Below are 15322 nucleotides of genomic sequence, written 5' to 3'. Positions count from 1 at the left end.
GAATGCTATCAAAAGAAGTGACGCTAGAACCGCGCATGCGCAATATTCGTCACCTACCTCAACCTATGCATCGCCGACGCGTCTAGCAATAGCTACTTTACGGCCTTAAATATCAGTCAAAATCATTTTCAAGACCTCGTTGAAGCTTTACGGCCTCCTTTCACTTAGCCTGCTATCATGTATCGAAGGAACAAGTCTCCACAAACTTTGAAGCTTTGTGGCCTACTTTAGCTTAGCCTAGCTAGCAGCTATCAATGGCGTCTCCATCCGAATTCGCGTGTGAGAAAAGACCAGCAAAGTTTCACGATGAAAACTCGACACTTTGCAAAATAATGCATGCAAAAGTTGTACTTCACAGACTATAAAGTAGGTTCAGTTTTTTTTAATATGCATATATTCCCTTAATCATTAAGGCTTAATTGTAGTTGTAGAAATGCATACAATATTATAAACAATACAAACAATAAAATGCAGAATAAAACGAGAAAAAACAAAGGGATGTGTAGTAGAGAGCAATGTTTGTGTTTGCTGTAATAAACAGCTAGGCTGGCTTCTTTTCGCAAATTCTTCTATTCTCTCAGGTGGACAGAAGGAGGTAACAGTCATACCTTGAGATACGAGCTTAATGCCTTCCGGGACTCAGCTCGTGTGTCAATTTACTCATATCTCTAATCAACGTTTCCCATAGAAATTGAAGAATATGACATATTTTACTCATTCATTTTGTTGTAGCTATTTCATTCTGATATATTACCACTGTAGGAGTAAAACCACTGTCTTAACTCGATTACAATGAACAAAAGGTCTCTGTCTAAAGTTTCTACTTTGAGGTTGGTTACATGTTTATAAGAAGACAGATTGTGGATACTGAGAGGCAGTAACACCAAGGTGCCAGGTCGCAAAGGTGAAACTTCAAAGGAGACGCGGTGGATTCCAGCAGACCAAAGACGGATCTGGATTCACGGGCCAGCAGTTTCCAGGGGGGGACCCCTCCAGACCGTCGTGGGACAGTCTGCATATCATTAGAATCAGCGAATGAATATTTAATTTTGTATAACTAACTGGGCAAATGCAGGTGTGGACCATTGTTCTCTTTAATCCTCCACTGAAGCATTGCGACGCTCAGCTGGTTTTATATATTGCGAAAGGGACCCGGAGTCACGGAGCTCCGTAATGATCAATATCAGGAATAACTCATCTGTGGAGTAACTCGCAAACCCTAGTCTCCTTCCTTCGATGCTGAACACGCACCTATTAGACGGGAGAAGACAGATTTAGGAATTGGAGTCAGAAGCTAAAACTTTAAGTCCAACAATTTTGGTGCCCCTGTCCGTGAGTCGAGGGGGGAGAGGCTGCGTAGACAAATAGGGGTCTGGAGTCCAGGACTCCAAAAGAAAATACGACTCACGTCTGAGACGTGTTAAACGGTTAAAAACGTCTGGGACGTAATAATTGCTCAAGTCGGGGACTTGAGACTACACAGGTTGGCAGTCCGGGACTGCCCAGAAACTTCTTCGGTGACTACTTAAAACAGGCCTGAAATTAACTAAAGGTGAGCAGAATTCCTGTTTCTAAAATGTCAAAATTGTGCTATTGGATTGTTCAAATTATTGAGAAGTCGCAGTAGAAATTACACTTATATAGTCCGAGTATTTGTTCAGGGAACATTCTCTTAATTATATTGAAATCAGGGATTTCAAGATACCTGTAGTAGGTAAAGAATCTGGGATTCTTAAGGTATTTGTTCAGGGAACATTTTATAGGGGCAGTCTGAGACACCCCGCCGAAGTCCGGGACTTCGAAATGCGGCGGGGGCGTGGTAGTTACGAGTATTTGTTCAGGGAACATTTCCGTGATTAAAATAAGGGAATCAGGGATTACTAAACGGTCGTATTAAAAGAAGTTCAGCAGGGAAAGGACTGGCTCCACAGATGATTAGTTCTTATGAGTGATTATACTAAAATTCTAAATTTCTTAATTCTAGAATTGAATATACTAAAATTCTAAATTTCTTAATTCCTAGAATTGAATATACTAAAATTCTAAATGTATCCGGTGATTTGTGATGACTGCGTTGGTGAAAATGGAAGAAGAGCTTGAGAGAGAAGTTGAAAATGTGTGTTAGAAGGAATGTTGAGAGAGGGCTTGAAAGAGAATGTGTGTGTGTGTGTTGAGAGAGGGCTTGGTAGAGAATGGAGTGTGTGTGTGTGTGTGTGTGTGTGTGTGTGTGTGTTTTGAAAGGAATGGGGAGAAAGATGCTGAAAAAGAATGGAATGAATTGATGAGTTTGTACGGAGATGTAGAAGCACTGGTTTTCAAAGACGAGCTAAAATTAGACGTAAGTTGGAGAAATAATTTTGTACGTTGAAAGGAAATTTATATTTTACAGGTCAAAAGCGTTTGTCCGTAGCGTTGTAAAAAAGGAGTGTGACGTCACAGCTAAGGCAGAACTTTAAAAAAGCGAAAGGAGGGAGGTGAGTAGGTGGAGGCGTAGCCCAATACAGAGAGAGGAGGTATGTTTCCCCTCCGCCCTCAGGGAGGAGGTGTGATATATGATCCTCTTGTTCTTAGAGATGTGGCACTAAATAAATCCCCCCCTCTGGCGAGGGGAGGAAGTTCATGGCGGAGGAGGCTCCTGACATTAATGAGTGGACAGAGTTGTGCGCTTGACACGAGACAGGCCATATAGCAGCTATTGTCGAGGTTCTTTGGAACCTTTGATCTCTACTGTGTTAAAACTCCAACTTTCCAAATTACATAGTGAAGCCAAACAGGAAAAGATAGAGCAATCCGTCCAGATGTACCAGGCTGTGGTGGGGCTCGAGGTGTTGGTCAATTACATGATGGATACGGTGGTCGCGAGGGTGGTTTCTTTGGTGGCCGGGGAAGAGGGTACTCGGGACAAGGCCAACAAGGCAACTGTTTTATATGTGGCAGTATTGGACACTGGAGACGTGATTGTCCCAGTCAACAGCAGCAACCGCAACAACTGTTCCCACGGCAACCCAAGCACAGCAGTATGGCCCACAACAGCAGCGGCCTACGCGCGGAGGAGGATGAGGCACTGGCAGACCATGGCGGCCCCCAGCAGCCGGCTCAGTCACCTGGACAATATTACCAGGGCGGAGATGATTATTACGGTCCATGGGATCCTCCACACTCAGAATAGAGGTGCCCGAGAGGCTCCTGTGAATTTGATGGGAAGAGACTTGTTGATGTCTATTGGAGCTACCATCTTAGGTAGACCGGATGGCCTCACAGTGACTTTACCAAATGGTGCAAAGATTCCGTGTTCACAACCAATACGAACATGTGCACAGTGGTTGACAATCTATAGGTCACGTCTTCAGCCTGAAACTCCAGCCACTGGGGGACTGTTGTCCGCTTATCACCTGTGGAAACCATTCATTGACTCACTCGGGCCTTACCATCCACCCATGGATGATTTTCATTGTACGTTGTTTTATGACATAGAAGATGATTTAGTCTATCGAGACCGATTTCAGAAGGTTCTTGGAACACCCTGGCAGTTGAAAGAATCGAAAAAGTGTGGTACAAAATGCCGGACACATTTCTTTGGCTCGGTCTCCTGGTCATGAGGCTCGCCAGCTCGGTCCAATGGTCACAGCCAGCACCCCTTCACAGATGCGGACACCCCATCATCCGACAAACTAAGCACACCCTGTGCAAACAAAAAGAGGGGGGTCGCCCCTACAGCTTACTGCTCCCTTCATACAAAAAACAAAGGGCAGGAAAGACTACCACAAGAGAGACAGAGAGAGTTGACAGTATTGGGATATATTAGTGACAAATTATGGGTCCTCTATTAAACACTGAAATTTATAATTAGGAAATGGCTAAGTGGAAGGTTAGTTTCTCTAAATTTTAATTGTGGTAAGAGTGAGCTACAAAAATGGCTCTTATATTAAATAAACACAAGCTTGGAGCAGAATAGCAATTCAACAAGTGCAATTTAGCTATTTTAGCAAAAAGAGTGATTTGCGATTTAGACTTAAGTATTAAGAATACTTTAGAATATTAATAATCTCAAACATGAAGATAACAATGCAGAAAGACATTCATCCAAATTATTAATAATATCAAACATGAAGATAACAATGCAGAAAGGCATTCATCCAAATTATTAATGATATCAAACATCAAGATAACAATGCAGAAAGGCATTCATCCAAATTATTAATGATATCAAACATGAAGAAAGCAATGCAGATATGGCATGGATCCAAATTATTAGGTAAATTGTACCTGACAAGTTTAGATAAAATAATTAATTTAGGATAGGCATGACAAGTAGGCTTTTGTGTTGTGATAATGACGACATGGCCTATGTCCGATTATTATTATTATTATTATTATTATTATTATTATTATTATTATTATTTCCCTGAGATAGCATAGACATCATGAGATATCTTCAGTGCACGGATGATATTTCATTGTTTTGCCCATCAACAGATGAAATATGCTTTAGCGTGAGTCATATTAATGACTATTAGAATATCACAGATTACAGCAAAAGATGGTTAGCTGCCAAGGAGCCCCAGACTGGGGATGGCGCTCTCCACTAGTGAAAAATTGCAGACCACTGATGTCTGAAAATGAGTGTGAGCGTGAATTGTTGTTTGTTTGTCTTTTTGTGTTTCTAATTGGCCAACCACCAAGATATATAATCAATCAGATATCAAGGTGGAAAATGATTTAGAAATTTGAAATCAATTTTTGATGAAAATTATGGAAAATTGTTTAGTCCAATGATTTTTTTTTGTGTAAATGCAGCAGCAGTACTCCAAATGTGAAATTTGAAGTGGAGAAACAAATCTGCTATGCGAAATTTAGGAGCACTGAGAAAAAAACAAAGACAGTGCATGATATGAAATTCCAAAGTATTATATTGATAATGGCATCCAAATTGTGTTAACAGAATATTTGACTGAATTGACAAAAGTTTCCATATTTTGTTATGAAATCATTGCGCCTACATAACGAGGTCAACGGGGAAAACAATATGGAAATCCAATTTAGTGGAATGTACCAAACGCCATTATTCACTACACGATTGGAACTGGATGATGAGGCTAATCTGGCTATCTGCATAAAAGAAAAAAACTTTAAAGGAACACATTGAATTTGGGTTAGAAGGAGACTGTGCTTTCCAACAGAAAACAGACTGGACCAACGGCGGTCCCAGGAGCCTGGGTGCTCAACACAAGTTTTACTGGCCAGCCAGCAGACATGAAAATAGCCGATCCACCCTGTGCACCGTAAGAAGGTTCTCTCAGTTGAAACGTATGAGGAGACAGGTAAGATAAACTTTTTGCCGTGATCAGACGGAATGGAAAGCACTCCAATATTGATTGGAAAAATTATTGCTCGAGGAGCAATACCATAAGTCATAAGGAACTTTTTATATTGGTTTTATTGTCTCCATAAAAAAGAGGAGTGAAAGTGTTTCAATTGAGACCAAACCTTCTACATCCCCCCGGCAACATCGAACTATTGTCCAGCCCCCCAAGATTTCTCCTGGTTAAACCGGCTCCCCACGGAGCATGGCCTGATCTGCGGGGATTTCAACGCGCACCACCTGACCTGGGATATTCTTGCCAAGACAGATCCCAGGGGTAACGCAATCCATCAATGGGTCGATGACCATGACCTAACTCTCCTTAATGACAGCGTCTGGACACGGACTGCCAGATACCAACAAGGAGCAGGCATGAGTGCCCCCGACCTAACAATCGCTGACCCCACCACGGCCGAACATCTGCAATGGGAACCGATCGACGAGATGACCTTCGACCACAGACTGATTCTGATTAGGTGGAACCATGCTCTCCGTGTCGAATGCCAACAAAGAAGAGTACGACCCAACTTCTCGAAAGCTGACTGGAAGAGGTATCGTACCATCCTCGTAGATCGCCTACCCTTAATCTCCGCAGCAGCCACAGCCCCGGTAAAGCTCTCCCTCTTAGTGCAACACATGAAAGAGGCAGCAGCACTTACAATACCGGTCAAAGTTATCCGCCAGAAGGAGCTCCCATGGTTGACACAGGACCTGAAGGACCTCATCCGCGAAAGGAATCGACTACGTCGAGACCTCCAACAAAATAGGAAAGAATGGGTAGCACTCTGTCAACAGATCAAAGAAAAAAACCACGGAAGCGAAAAGAAACGCATGGCGCTTACACCTCGCCAAGATCGCCGGGACAAAATATAGGGGACAAGCCTGGTATTTAGTAAAAATCCCTCTCAGGCACCAAAATGCAACAATCTGGCGAGTCCTTGGTCTACAAGAAGAAGGAGTACGTGAGTGACCGAGCCAAGGCAACAGCATTTATCAGGGAATATGCCTCGGTCAGTGGACGCAAGAGTGACAAGCGGAGCAGACGAGCAGTGCGTTCTCTACGTACAGCTACCCGCAGACTACTTGGCTCACCGCGACAAGTCCTCGAGCTTCTGTTCACCGATGATGAACTGCAGACAGCGATGGCCCAACTTAAAGCGGGTAAGGCAGCTGGACCTGACAACATAGCCCCGGACCTTCTGAAAAATCTCCCGGCAATCATCCTCCCCGAACTACTCCATATCGTCAACACCAGCTGGCTAGAGGGCTGGTGTCCACAACCTTGGCGAGTGGCCACCATCATCCCTTTCCTCGAAAAAGGGAAGTCACCAAAGGACGTTGCGAACTACAGACCCATCGCCCTCACCTCTACGTTTAGCAAAACGATGGAAAGGCTCATCGTGAACCGTCTCGCCTGGTGGTTGGAAGATAAACAGCTTCTCAGCCATTGGCAAGCCGGTTTTCGAAAGGGAAGAAGCACGACGGACCAGGCCCTGCGACTGTCGCAGTTCATCTCTGATGGCTTCCAGTCGACTCAACGACAACGCACGCTTGCAACTTTCTTTGACTTCAGCAAGGCATTCGACCAGGTATGGAGAACAGGTCTCTTACAAAAAATGGCAGACCTGGGGGTCCCCTACCGCTTCATCAGATGGATCGCCAACTGGCTCACAAATCGCACAGGCAGGGTCAAGATCAACAATACCGCCGGCAGGAGCAGAACCTTCAAAGAAGGGCTCCCCCAAGGCTGGGTCCTGTCGCCCCTCCTATTCATCATCTACATCAGGGGTCCTCAAACTTTTTCCTGTGAGGGCCACATAACATTTCCCTTCTCCGATGGGGGGCCGGTGTCAGTTTGTAACAGAAAAAGTGTGACGATCATAGGGAAGCTTTTTTTAAATTGTTTTCCAGAAAGCCACACAACCAAATAACCCTTTCCAGGTTCTTTACAGAAAAAAAGTCAGGAAACAAATAACACTATTAATGAAATAAATAATAACTAAATAACCCTCTCTGAGTTCTTCACAGAAAAAACAGGAAATAAATAACACTATTTATGAAATAAATAATTACTAAATAATTCTCTCTGGCTTCTTCATAGAAAAAAAAGCCATGGAACATTAACTTTCTGTTGTGCCATGCACAATCTTAACAGATAAAAGTTCAGCTCAGTTGTCAGAGCAGAATCTCTCTGACACATATGAGCAGTCTCTTAAAGTTATTGTGTTTCTTCCTTATAATCCTTTTGTTCCAATAGGCTTGTAGACACCGCTGTTTGCAGCTCTCTCATCAACTTCCCTGTGAAAACCACAAAGAAAGCAGGTTGAGAAACTGAACTAAGTGAAACAGCACCTACACAGCACAATACAGTGGTACCTCGACATACGATCTTAATCCGTTCCGGGACTGAGCTCGTATGACAAGTTTCTCGTAACTCGAGGTAAAGTTTCCCATTGAAATGAATGGGAAACAAATTAATTCGTTCCAACTATCTGAAGAAAACACCAAAAACAGGATATTGGATTGGAAAACATGTTTTATTTCTTATAATTCACCATCTATTAACAAAGTAATAAATAACGAGTGGTTTGATAGTAATAATGTGTTTAATAGGAGTAAAATTAGACACATTTCGCGGAGGGAAGAGAACAACACACACGGAGGCGGAGGGGGGGGGACAGTTCGGGATGACTTTCTCCACGGCAACATTGCACTCTTAAACGAACAAACAAATTTAAATTAACTTGGATAACTAAAAAAACAGACACTCAACCTTTAATGTAACTTCAAACAAAACTAAATTCTAAATTAGTTGTAATCTTTTATACCTTACTTAGTTCTACGGGTTGACACCACCTGGCCGCTCCGCGGAAGTCTTCAAAACAAACGCATCAAGCGTTGTTTGTTTTTGTCTACCCTTCAAAATATTTCGATAATGTCGAATACAAATGTCATCATAATACGATGATGCGCGACCACTTGCCAGTTTGTCAGGGTGAGTCTTTTCAATAAAATCCGAAACCTCTTGCCACTTCGCGAGCATGTTTTTGATATCTTTTGTAGCCGCCTATTCCACCGCCTCCTCGCTACTAAGTTCCGGCAACAAATGTTCACGCTCCTCTAGGTCGATTAAATCCTGTCCGCCTGGGCATTTTTTCCAAAAAAGACCAGTTTCATCGCAGTTGAAAACTTGCTGGGGGGTGTAATTTTCCTGGGCGATAATCAAGGCAAATGTCTTAATAAATTCCACCGCAGCTTTCGAATTGCAACTCGCCGCTTCTCCGTGTCGGATTACAGAGTGTATTCCAGATCGTTTTTTAAATGTTTCGAACCAGCCATGACTCGCTTTAAATGTTTGTGAAGTTGTTGAAGGCTCTCCTTTCGTTGATATCAAATCTATGTAAATTCGGCTGGCTTTTTCACAAATGGTAGACTCGGCCAGGCTATCTCCTGCTAATTGTTTATCTTTTATCCACAATAAAAGAAGGTTCTCCATCTCGTCGTGAATGTCACTGCGCCGGTGGGAAATGATAGATAGTCCTTTGGTCGGCCTCTTCTCCTTAATTGCGTCCCTCTGCTTAAGGATGGAGGATATGGTTGACGTATTCCTCTCGTATTGCCGAGCGAGCTCGGTAACACGTACCCCACGCTCATGTTTTTCAATTATTTCGCGTTTCATGTCCATTGTCAACGGTCGCCTTTTCTTAGCAAAACTTTGCCGATCCATTGTAATACGTATTGTTTACCTGGTATGTAAATGTAGACCAAGTGGGGGGAAAACGCGTGTGGAAATGCAAAGTCCGCCCACCAGTGCTCGTAGACATATTTTTTACACGAAAGAGATGCAAAAACAAAAAAATGCCATGGCGACCTGGCTTGGTCGCATCATGAAATTTTGACCGCATCACGGGCGAATTATTCGATCGAAATTTCCCCCGTGAGACGAGCATTCCGTATGACGAACGGTCGTATGACGAGGTACCACTGTACATTTCACTACCAGTATGGTTGTAAAGATGGATTTTATCCGAGTAGATTTTATTATGATTATATTTGTTTATGCTCAGAATGACTCATTCAAGTCAGAAAAGTGAGCTTACCTATGTATGTTCATCAGTGTGAACTGTGGGCCTGCATCTGGCTGGTGAGAAGTTGAATATCAGGTTCCATTCTAGTTACAGCCAGTCTCAAGCACTGATGCAAATGTTTATCTGTCAATCTTGATCTCATCGGAGTTTTCAGCAGTTTCATGCGAGAAAAGGTTTTCTCGCAGATATACGTGCTGCCAAAAACTGAGGACATTTTCATTGCATGTTTTTTGATGTTTGGATATGTGTCGTTTGGGGGGGAGGCATAGAAGTCAATGAGACTGTTGAGCTTGAATGCATCTTTCAGAACATCACAGTTCTGTAACTCAGCCAACTCAAACTGATATGAAGGCTGGGCTTCATCAATGTCGGCAACAAAGGGGTTCTGAAAAAGACGGATTTCTTTTGCATGAACATGTAGTTCAGTGAATCGCACACCGAACTCCGCCTTCAGCATTTCCAGTGCTTCCACGCACTTTTCAGCTGGGAACGGGACCGCTGGGTTCTCTGTCGACAGGTTTTGGGTAGCAGGAAGATGGACAAAGTTGCGCTTTTTCACTTGTTCCAAAAGCAGCGCTAATTTCACCTCAAATGCTTTTATGTGTGAATACATGTCGCAAATGAGTTTCCCTTCGCCTTGTAGCTGCAAGTTAAGGCGGTTAAGTATTTCTGTCACGTCTGTTAAAAATGCGAGGTGCCATTTCCATTCTGGGTTGATCAGCTCGGGGACCGTTTTGTCTTTTAAATGAAGAAATGCGTTAATTTCGGGTAGAAGCTCGTAAAAACGCCTCAAAACTCTGCCCCGGCTCAGCCATCGGACCTCTGTGTAGTACAGCACATCTCCGTGCGTAGACTCCAGTTCAGACAGGAATTCTTGGAACTGCCTGTGTTTAAGTCCCTTTGCCCTGATGAAGTTTATGCACGACACCACAACCTTCATTACAGAATCCCACGTCAACACTTTGCAGCACAGTGCTTGCTGGTGAATTAGGCAGTGGACTCGTAGCGGAGCGGTGAGACCCCTTTTTTCCAACTCACGGTTCATGCGTCCTATTAAACCGCGAGTTTCGCCCACCATGCTAGGAGCCCCGTCAGTCGTGATGCTAGCCAGCTTTGACCAGTCCAGGTCCAACTTCTCCATGGTTTGGCACACTTTGTCAAAAATATCCTCTCCCGTTGTGGTCCCTTTGAGACTTTGGAGGGCTGCCACATCCTCGCATATCTCAAAGTTTGCGCTAACTCCACGAATAAAAATGAGCAGTTGCGCTGTGTCTTGCACGTCCGTGCTTTCATCCAGTGCTAATGAAAAAAAGTCAAATTCTTTCGTCTTCTGCTGCAGCTGGGCATAGACATTATTCCCGATTTCTTCAACGCGTCTGGTGATTGTACTCGCCGACAGACTTACGGCATTAAATGCATCTTTCTTCTCGGGACACACTTCCTCCACGACAACATCCATACATTTCTTAAAAAACTCTCCGTCAGTGAAAGGCTTACCGTTGCTTGCTATCAGTTTAGCAACCCGAAAGCTGGCCCGAACGGATGCCTGGTTCAGCTGAGCTTGGCGTAGAAATGTAGTCTGCTGAGATAATAGTCCAACTTTTAGCTTTGAGAGTTTGTCTGCTCGTATTTGGCCTTGCACGCTATCATACTTGTCTTTGTGACGGGATTCGTAGTGCCGGCGAAGATTGTATTCTTTGAATACTGCCACCGTCTCTTGACAGATGAGACAAACAGCCTTTTCTTTGCATTGAACAAAAAAATAATCGTTTGTCCACTGCAGGTTAAATACCCTGCATTCTGAATCAATTTTTCTCTTAACTAACCTTTTCGCCATTATTCCGTTCTCAAACAGGTTCAGGTTGCACAGTTTTTATATGCTTGAATAGCATCGCAATAGCGATGGTACGAGGGCTCCGCCCTCACCTGCGATCGTCCAGATGTCTCGCTAACACTCTGCTCACGCATGCAACGGTGGAATGCCCGCACACATCAAAGGCAAACACTCTCCCCGCGCGTGTCACCAAAGGAGCAATGCGAAGGCCCGCTTCACTGGGATGATTTGTGGGCTCAGCAGGGGTGCAATGAACCAAACACAAGATTAAAACGTCCCAGTCTTCAAGGCCAAATAGGAAAATAAATCCGATAGCGTCTCTGGTATTGTTCAGAGGGCCGGTCCAAATGTGCCGGCGGGCTGCATCCCCCCCCAAAAAAAAAAAATTAAAAAAAAATAAAAATAAAATAAAAACATAGCGTCTTTGGTATTGTTCAGAGGGCCGGTCCAAATGTGCCGGCGGGCCGGATCCGGCCCGCGGGCCGTAGTTTGGTGACCCCTGATCTACATTAATGACCTCCTCGACAAGTTCAACGATTCCACCCTGGTCAGCGCCTATGCAGACGATCTGGCTCTTGCTTGTCGGGGTAGGAACAAAGAGGTGGAAAGCACACTTCAAACGGAGGTTGAAAAAGTCTGGAGGTGGAGTTCCAAAGCACACCTAAACCTTAACGCCACAAAGTGTGAGGCGTCATTCTTCAGCCTGGACTCAGCTGAGGCCAAATGGCAACCAAAGATCTCAATAAATGGCGCCACCCTCAAGCATAACCCCACCCCCACTTTCCTTGGCGTATCCTTCGACCGACAACTCACGTTTGCGGAGCAAGCGAAAAAAGTCCTCCAAACCATGTCCAAAAGAACAAATCTCCTCCGCAAACTCAGTGGCACATCTTGGGGTTGGCAACCGAACGACCTTAGAACGGTGTATATTGCCACCCAAAGAAGTCTCGCAGAGTACGCATCACCGGCATGGGCCCCCTGGCTGGCCCAAACTCACCTCAAATCCCTTGAAACTGCCCAACTGGAAGCAGTCCGCGCCATAACCCACCACCTCAGGTCTACCCCCACCAAAACAGTCCTACATGAGGCGCATCTTACACCCCTCTCATCCCGCCTCAATTTACAAGCACTTCTTAAAGCTGATGCCTGGAACCAGCTGCCTCCTTCTGATCCCCGACACCGCCTTCTCCATGAAAACATCAAAATGCGGTTACAAAAGAAGCCAGACTGGCGATCTTCGACCCTTCCCCGTCTTACCGCTCTTGAACTCCATACCCCTTGTACATAATCTTCCCACCCCTGCCCACCCTGGCTATTACCCCCCTATCCAAACCGCCTTTACTGAAGTCTCTAAACACATGCCGACCATCATCCAAAGAGATAAGGCCGAAGAGCTCATCAGAAGCATGGGTGAACCGGACCTACAGATCTTCACAGATGGATCCACCAAAGAAGGCACTGCGGACGGTGGTGCAGGTTTCGTCGTCATTAAGGAGACTGCAATCATCCACCAATGGCATGGTGCCACTGGCGCCCGCAGCAGCTCCTACCACTCTGAAAAAGTGGCATTGACCGAGGCACTCTCCTGGCTGAGGGAAACAGCAGACTGGCAGACATCAATCATCCTCAGTGACTGCAAATCGCTGGTCCAAGCTATGGGAACCCCCCACACGCAAGACCCCGCCATTCGGAGACTTCAGGGTGACATCGCCCTTTTCCCTCCGCCTAAGCGACTACAGCTACTGCGGATCCCGGGCCACTGCAACACATGCGGTAACGACCTGGCCGATGCCCTAGCTAAACTTGGCTCATCAGATGACCAAACCCATACCTCCCCGGACGCAGCCACAAGACGCGCCGTCATCCAACGTGAAGATCGCTAACCCCCTCCCACCCCAGCCTTTTGCAGACCTACACTACGAAAGTCACAGAGGAAGAACTTGCCCTATCGAAAGGAGACCACACAGACCTGATTCGTTTCCGCAGTGGACACCACCCCCTGCTCCACCGTTGGCTCCACCTTATGGGGAAATCCGACTCGGAACGCTGCCGCCTGTGCGACGAGGAAACTGAGTCGTCTGAACACCTATGGCTCCGCTGTCCGGCCTTAATGACCGAACGCTACCATTGCGGCCTGGGCAAATCCCTGGATGAACTAATCTGTGTTCCAGTGGCAGAAGAAGAAGAAGAACATCAGCATTGAAGTCCCCCAGCAGAACAAGGGAGTCCCCATTAGGAGCACTCTCCAGCACCCCCTCCAAGGACTCCAAAAGGGGTAGGTACTCTGAACTGCTGTTTGGTGCACGCACACAAACAAAAATCAGGTGCCGTCCCCCCACCCGAAGATGGAGGGATGCTGGAAGAGTGTCCGACCCCCCTCGAGAGGGGTGGTACCGGAACCCAAGCTGTGTAGAGGTGAGCCAAACTATGTCGAGCCGGAATTTCTCAACCTCACGCTCAGGCTCTTTCCCAACCAAAGAGGTGACATTCCACACCCCAAGAGATAGTTTCTGCAGCCGGGGATCACCTTCTTTGGCCCCTCTCACAGGTGGTGAGCCCATGTGAGGGGGAACCCACGTCGCCTCTCCGGGCTGTGCCCGGCCGGGCCCCATGGGTCTAGGCCTGGCTACCAGGCGCTTGCCATCGCTCCCCTCCTCCGGGCCTGGCTCCAGAGTGGGGCCCTGGTGACCCGCGTCCGGGTGAGGGAAGATGTCGTCCAATAATGTTGCTCATCATAAGAGGTCTTCTGAGCCATTCTTCGTCTGATCCCTCGCATCAGACCAGTTTGCCATGGATAACCCTACCCCGGGGTTCAAGGCTCCGGACAACATAGCTCCAAGGGTCACTGGGACTGACAAACCCCACCACCACGATAAGGTAATGATTCGTCGGTGGGGTATTATTAGCTTACGTGCATGTTTAAATTCAACATGGTATATTATTTTGTAAATCCCTGGGCCGAATGTCTCGTACCGCCTTTTTTATTGTAATGGAAATTTTTAAATGCGTAATGGATGACTCTGTGAATAGCAGGACTAACCAAGGCTATGCCAGTCCCCGGCCGAGACCGAGGTTCTTGCGCTGGTGGTCCTCAGGAGCTCCGTCAGCAGGTGGGAATACCCACGTGCTCTCAGTATATCTGCTTCAATGTGATTGATTAGTTTTGTGAGTTACCTTGTAAAGTGTGAAGTGAAATGTCAGAAGAAGCAGAGTGGCGCAGCGGAAGCGTGCTGGGCCCACAACCCAGAGGTCAATGGATCGAAACCATTCTATGCTACAAACATCAGTTCTTTTTGGTAGAAGCAAACTACCCCACTTCCAAGTGTTACCATTGCTGTGAAAATTTGTTCTTGAAAATTATTAATTCGGTAAAACTTCTCCTTTCTCATTTTCTTCTGAGGGATTCCTACTGATCAAAAATCAGCTCGGAAATCGGGCCTGATCGCATCATTTTCACAAGATCGGAATTTGATAAAAAACGCATTGTTTTTTTTAAATGCCTTGATATTCTCATGAAGGCGTTAGTGATACCGCGAAACATGTCAGGTACGGCCTAAAATTCATTGTGAAAAAGGAACAGAAAATAGTCAAATAGTAAAATTCATTTTTATTTCATTACATTTAGTCCATTTTTCTTTTTGTCATCTATTTCAAATATTAACAACAAGTGTTTAATTGCATTCTAGTTTCATACACTTTGAGAGCATGTTCTCAACAAAAAGAAAATGCAGTACCAGTTAAAAAAACAACGGAACAAGACAGGTAAAAAAAAGTGAAAACAATCGAAAATTACATCTAAATATGAGAAAAGAAATTCCTGTCCTTAGGAATAAAATATTGGCAACAAACTGAGCAAAAAAGTTGCTCTCTTACTGAATGTTTGAAAAGGTCTTTGCACCTGTGTGGGTTTGTTGTGTGATGCTTTAAGTTTTCCTTCCAAATGAATGTTTGACTACAGACTGGCCAAGAAGAGGGGTTTCAAATTCTATACGAGAGGAAACTTAGAAGTGTACTTGTCATTAAGGTGACTTGATGACT

At 45.1% G+C, this 15322-nt stretch overlaps 2 protein-coding genes across 2 annotated transcripts in view; both read right to left on the bottom strand.

The window, feature by feature from the left end:
* Positions 1 to 15322, bottom strand: part of LOC144065539 (uncharacterized) — a 63686-nt gene that overhangs the window by 12389 nt on the left and 35975 nt on the right. The window lies entirely within an intron of this gene.
* Positions 7348 to 10652, bottom strand: LOC144065619 (general transcription factor II-I repeat domain-containing protein 2-like). Its single transcript, XM_077588612.1, has 2 exons — positions 9463 to 10652; positions 7348 to 7660 (listed from the first exon to the last, which is right to left on the bottom strand). Exon 1 carries the CDS (start codon positions 10589 to 10591, stop codon positions 9476 to 9478), a length of 1116 nt encoding a protein of 371 aa, XP_077444738.1. The 5' UTR covers positions 10592 to 10652; the 3' UTR covers positions 7348 to 7660; positions 9463 to 9475.

Source organism: Stigmatopora argus, chromosome 20, assembly GCF_051989625.1.
Source record: "Stigmatopora argus isolate UIUO_Sarg chromosome 20, RoL_Sarg_1.0, whole genome shotgun sequence".
NCBI lineage: Eukaryota > Metazoa > Chordata > Actinopteri > Syngnathiformes > Syngnathidae > Stigmatopora > Stigmatopora argus.
The sequence above is the reverse complement of the archived record's forward strand: the minus strand, read 5'-3'. Positions and strand labels throughout refer to the sequence as shown.

Coding starts and splice junctions, on each gene's coding strand:
- LOC144065619 (XM_077588612.1), bottom strand. CDS start 10,591: ATGGAGAAGTTGGACCTGGACTGGTCAAAGCTGGCTAGCATCACGACT.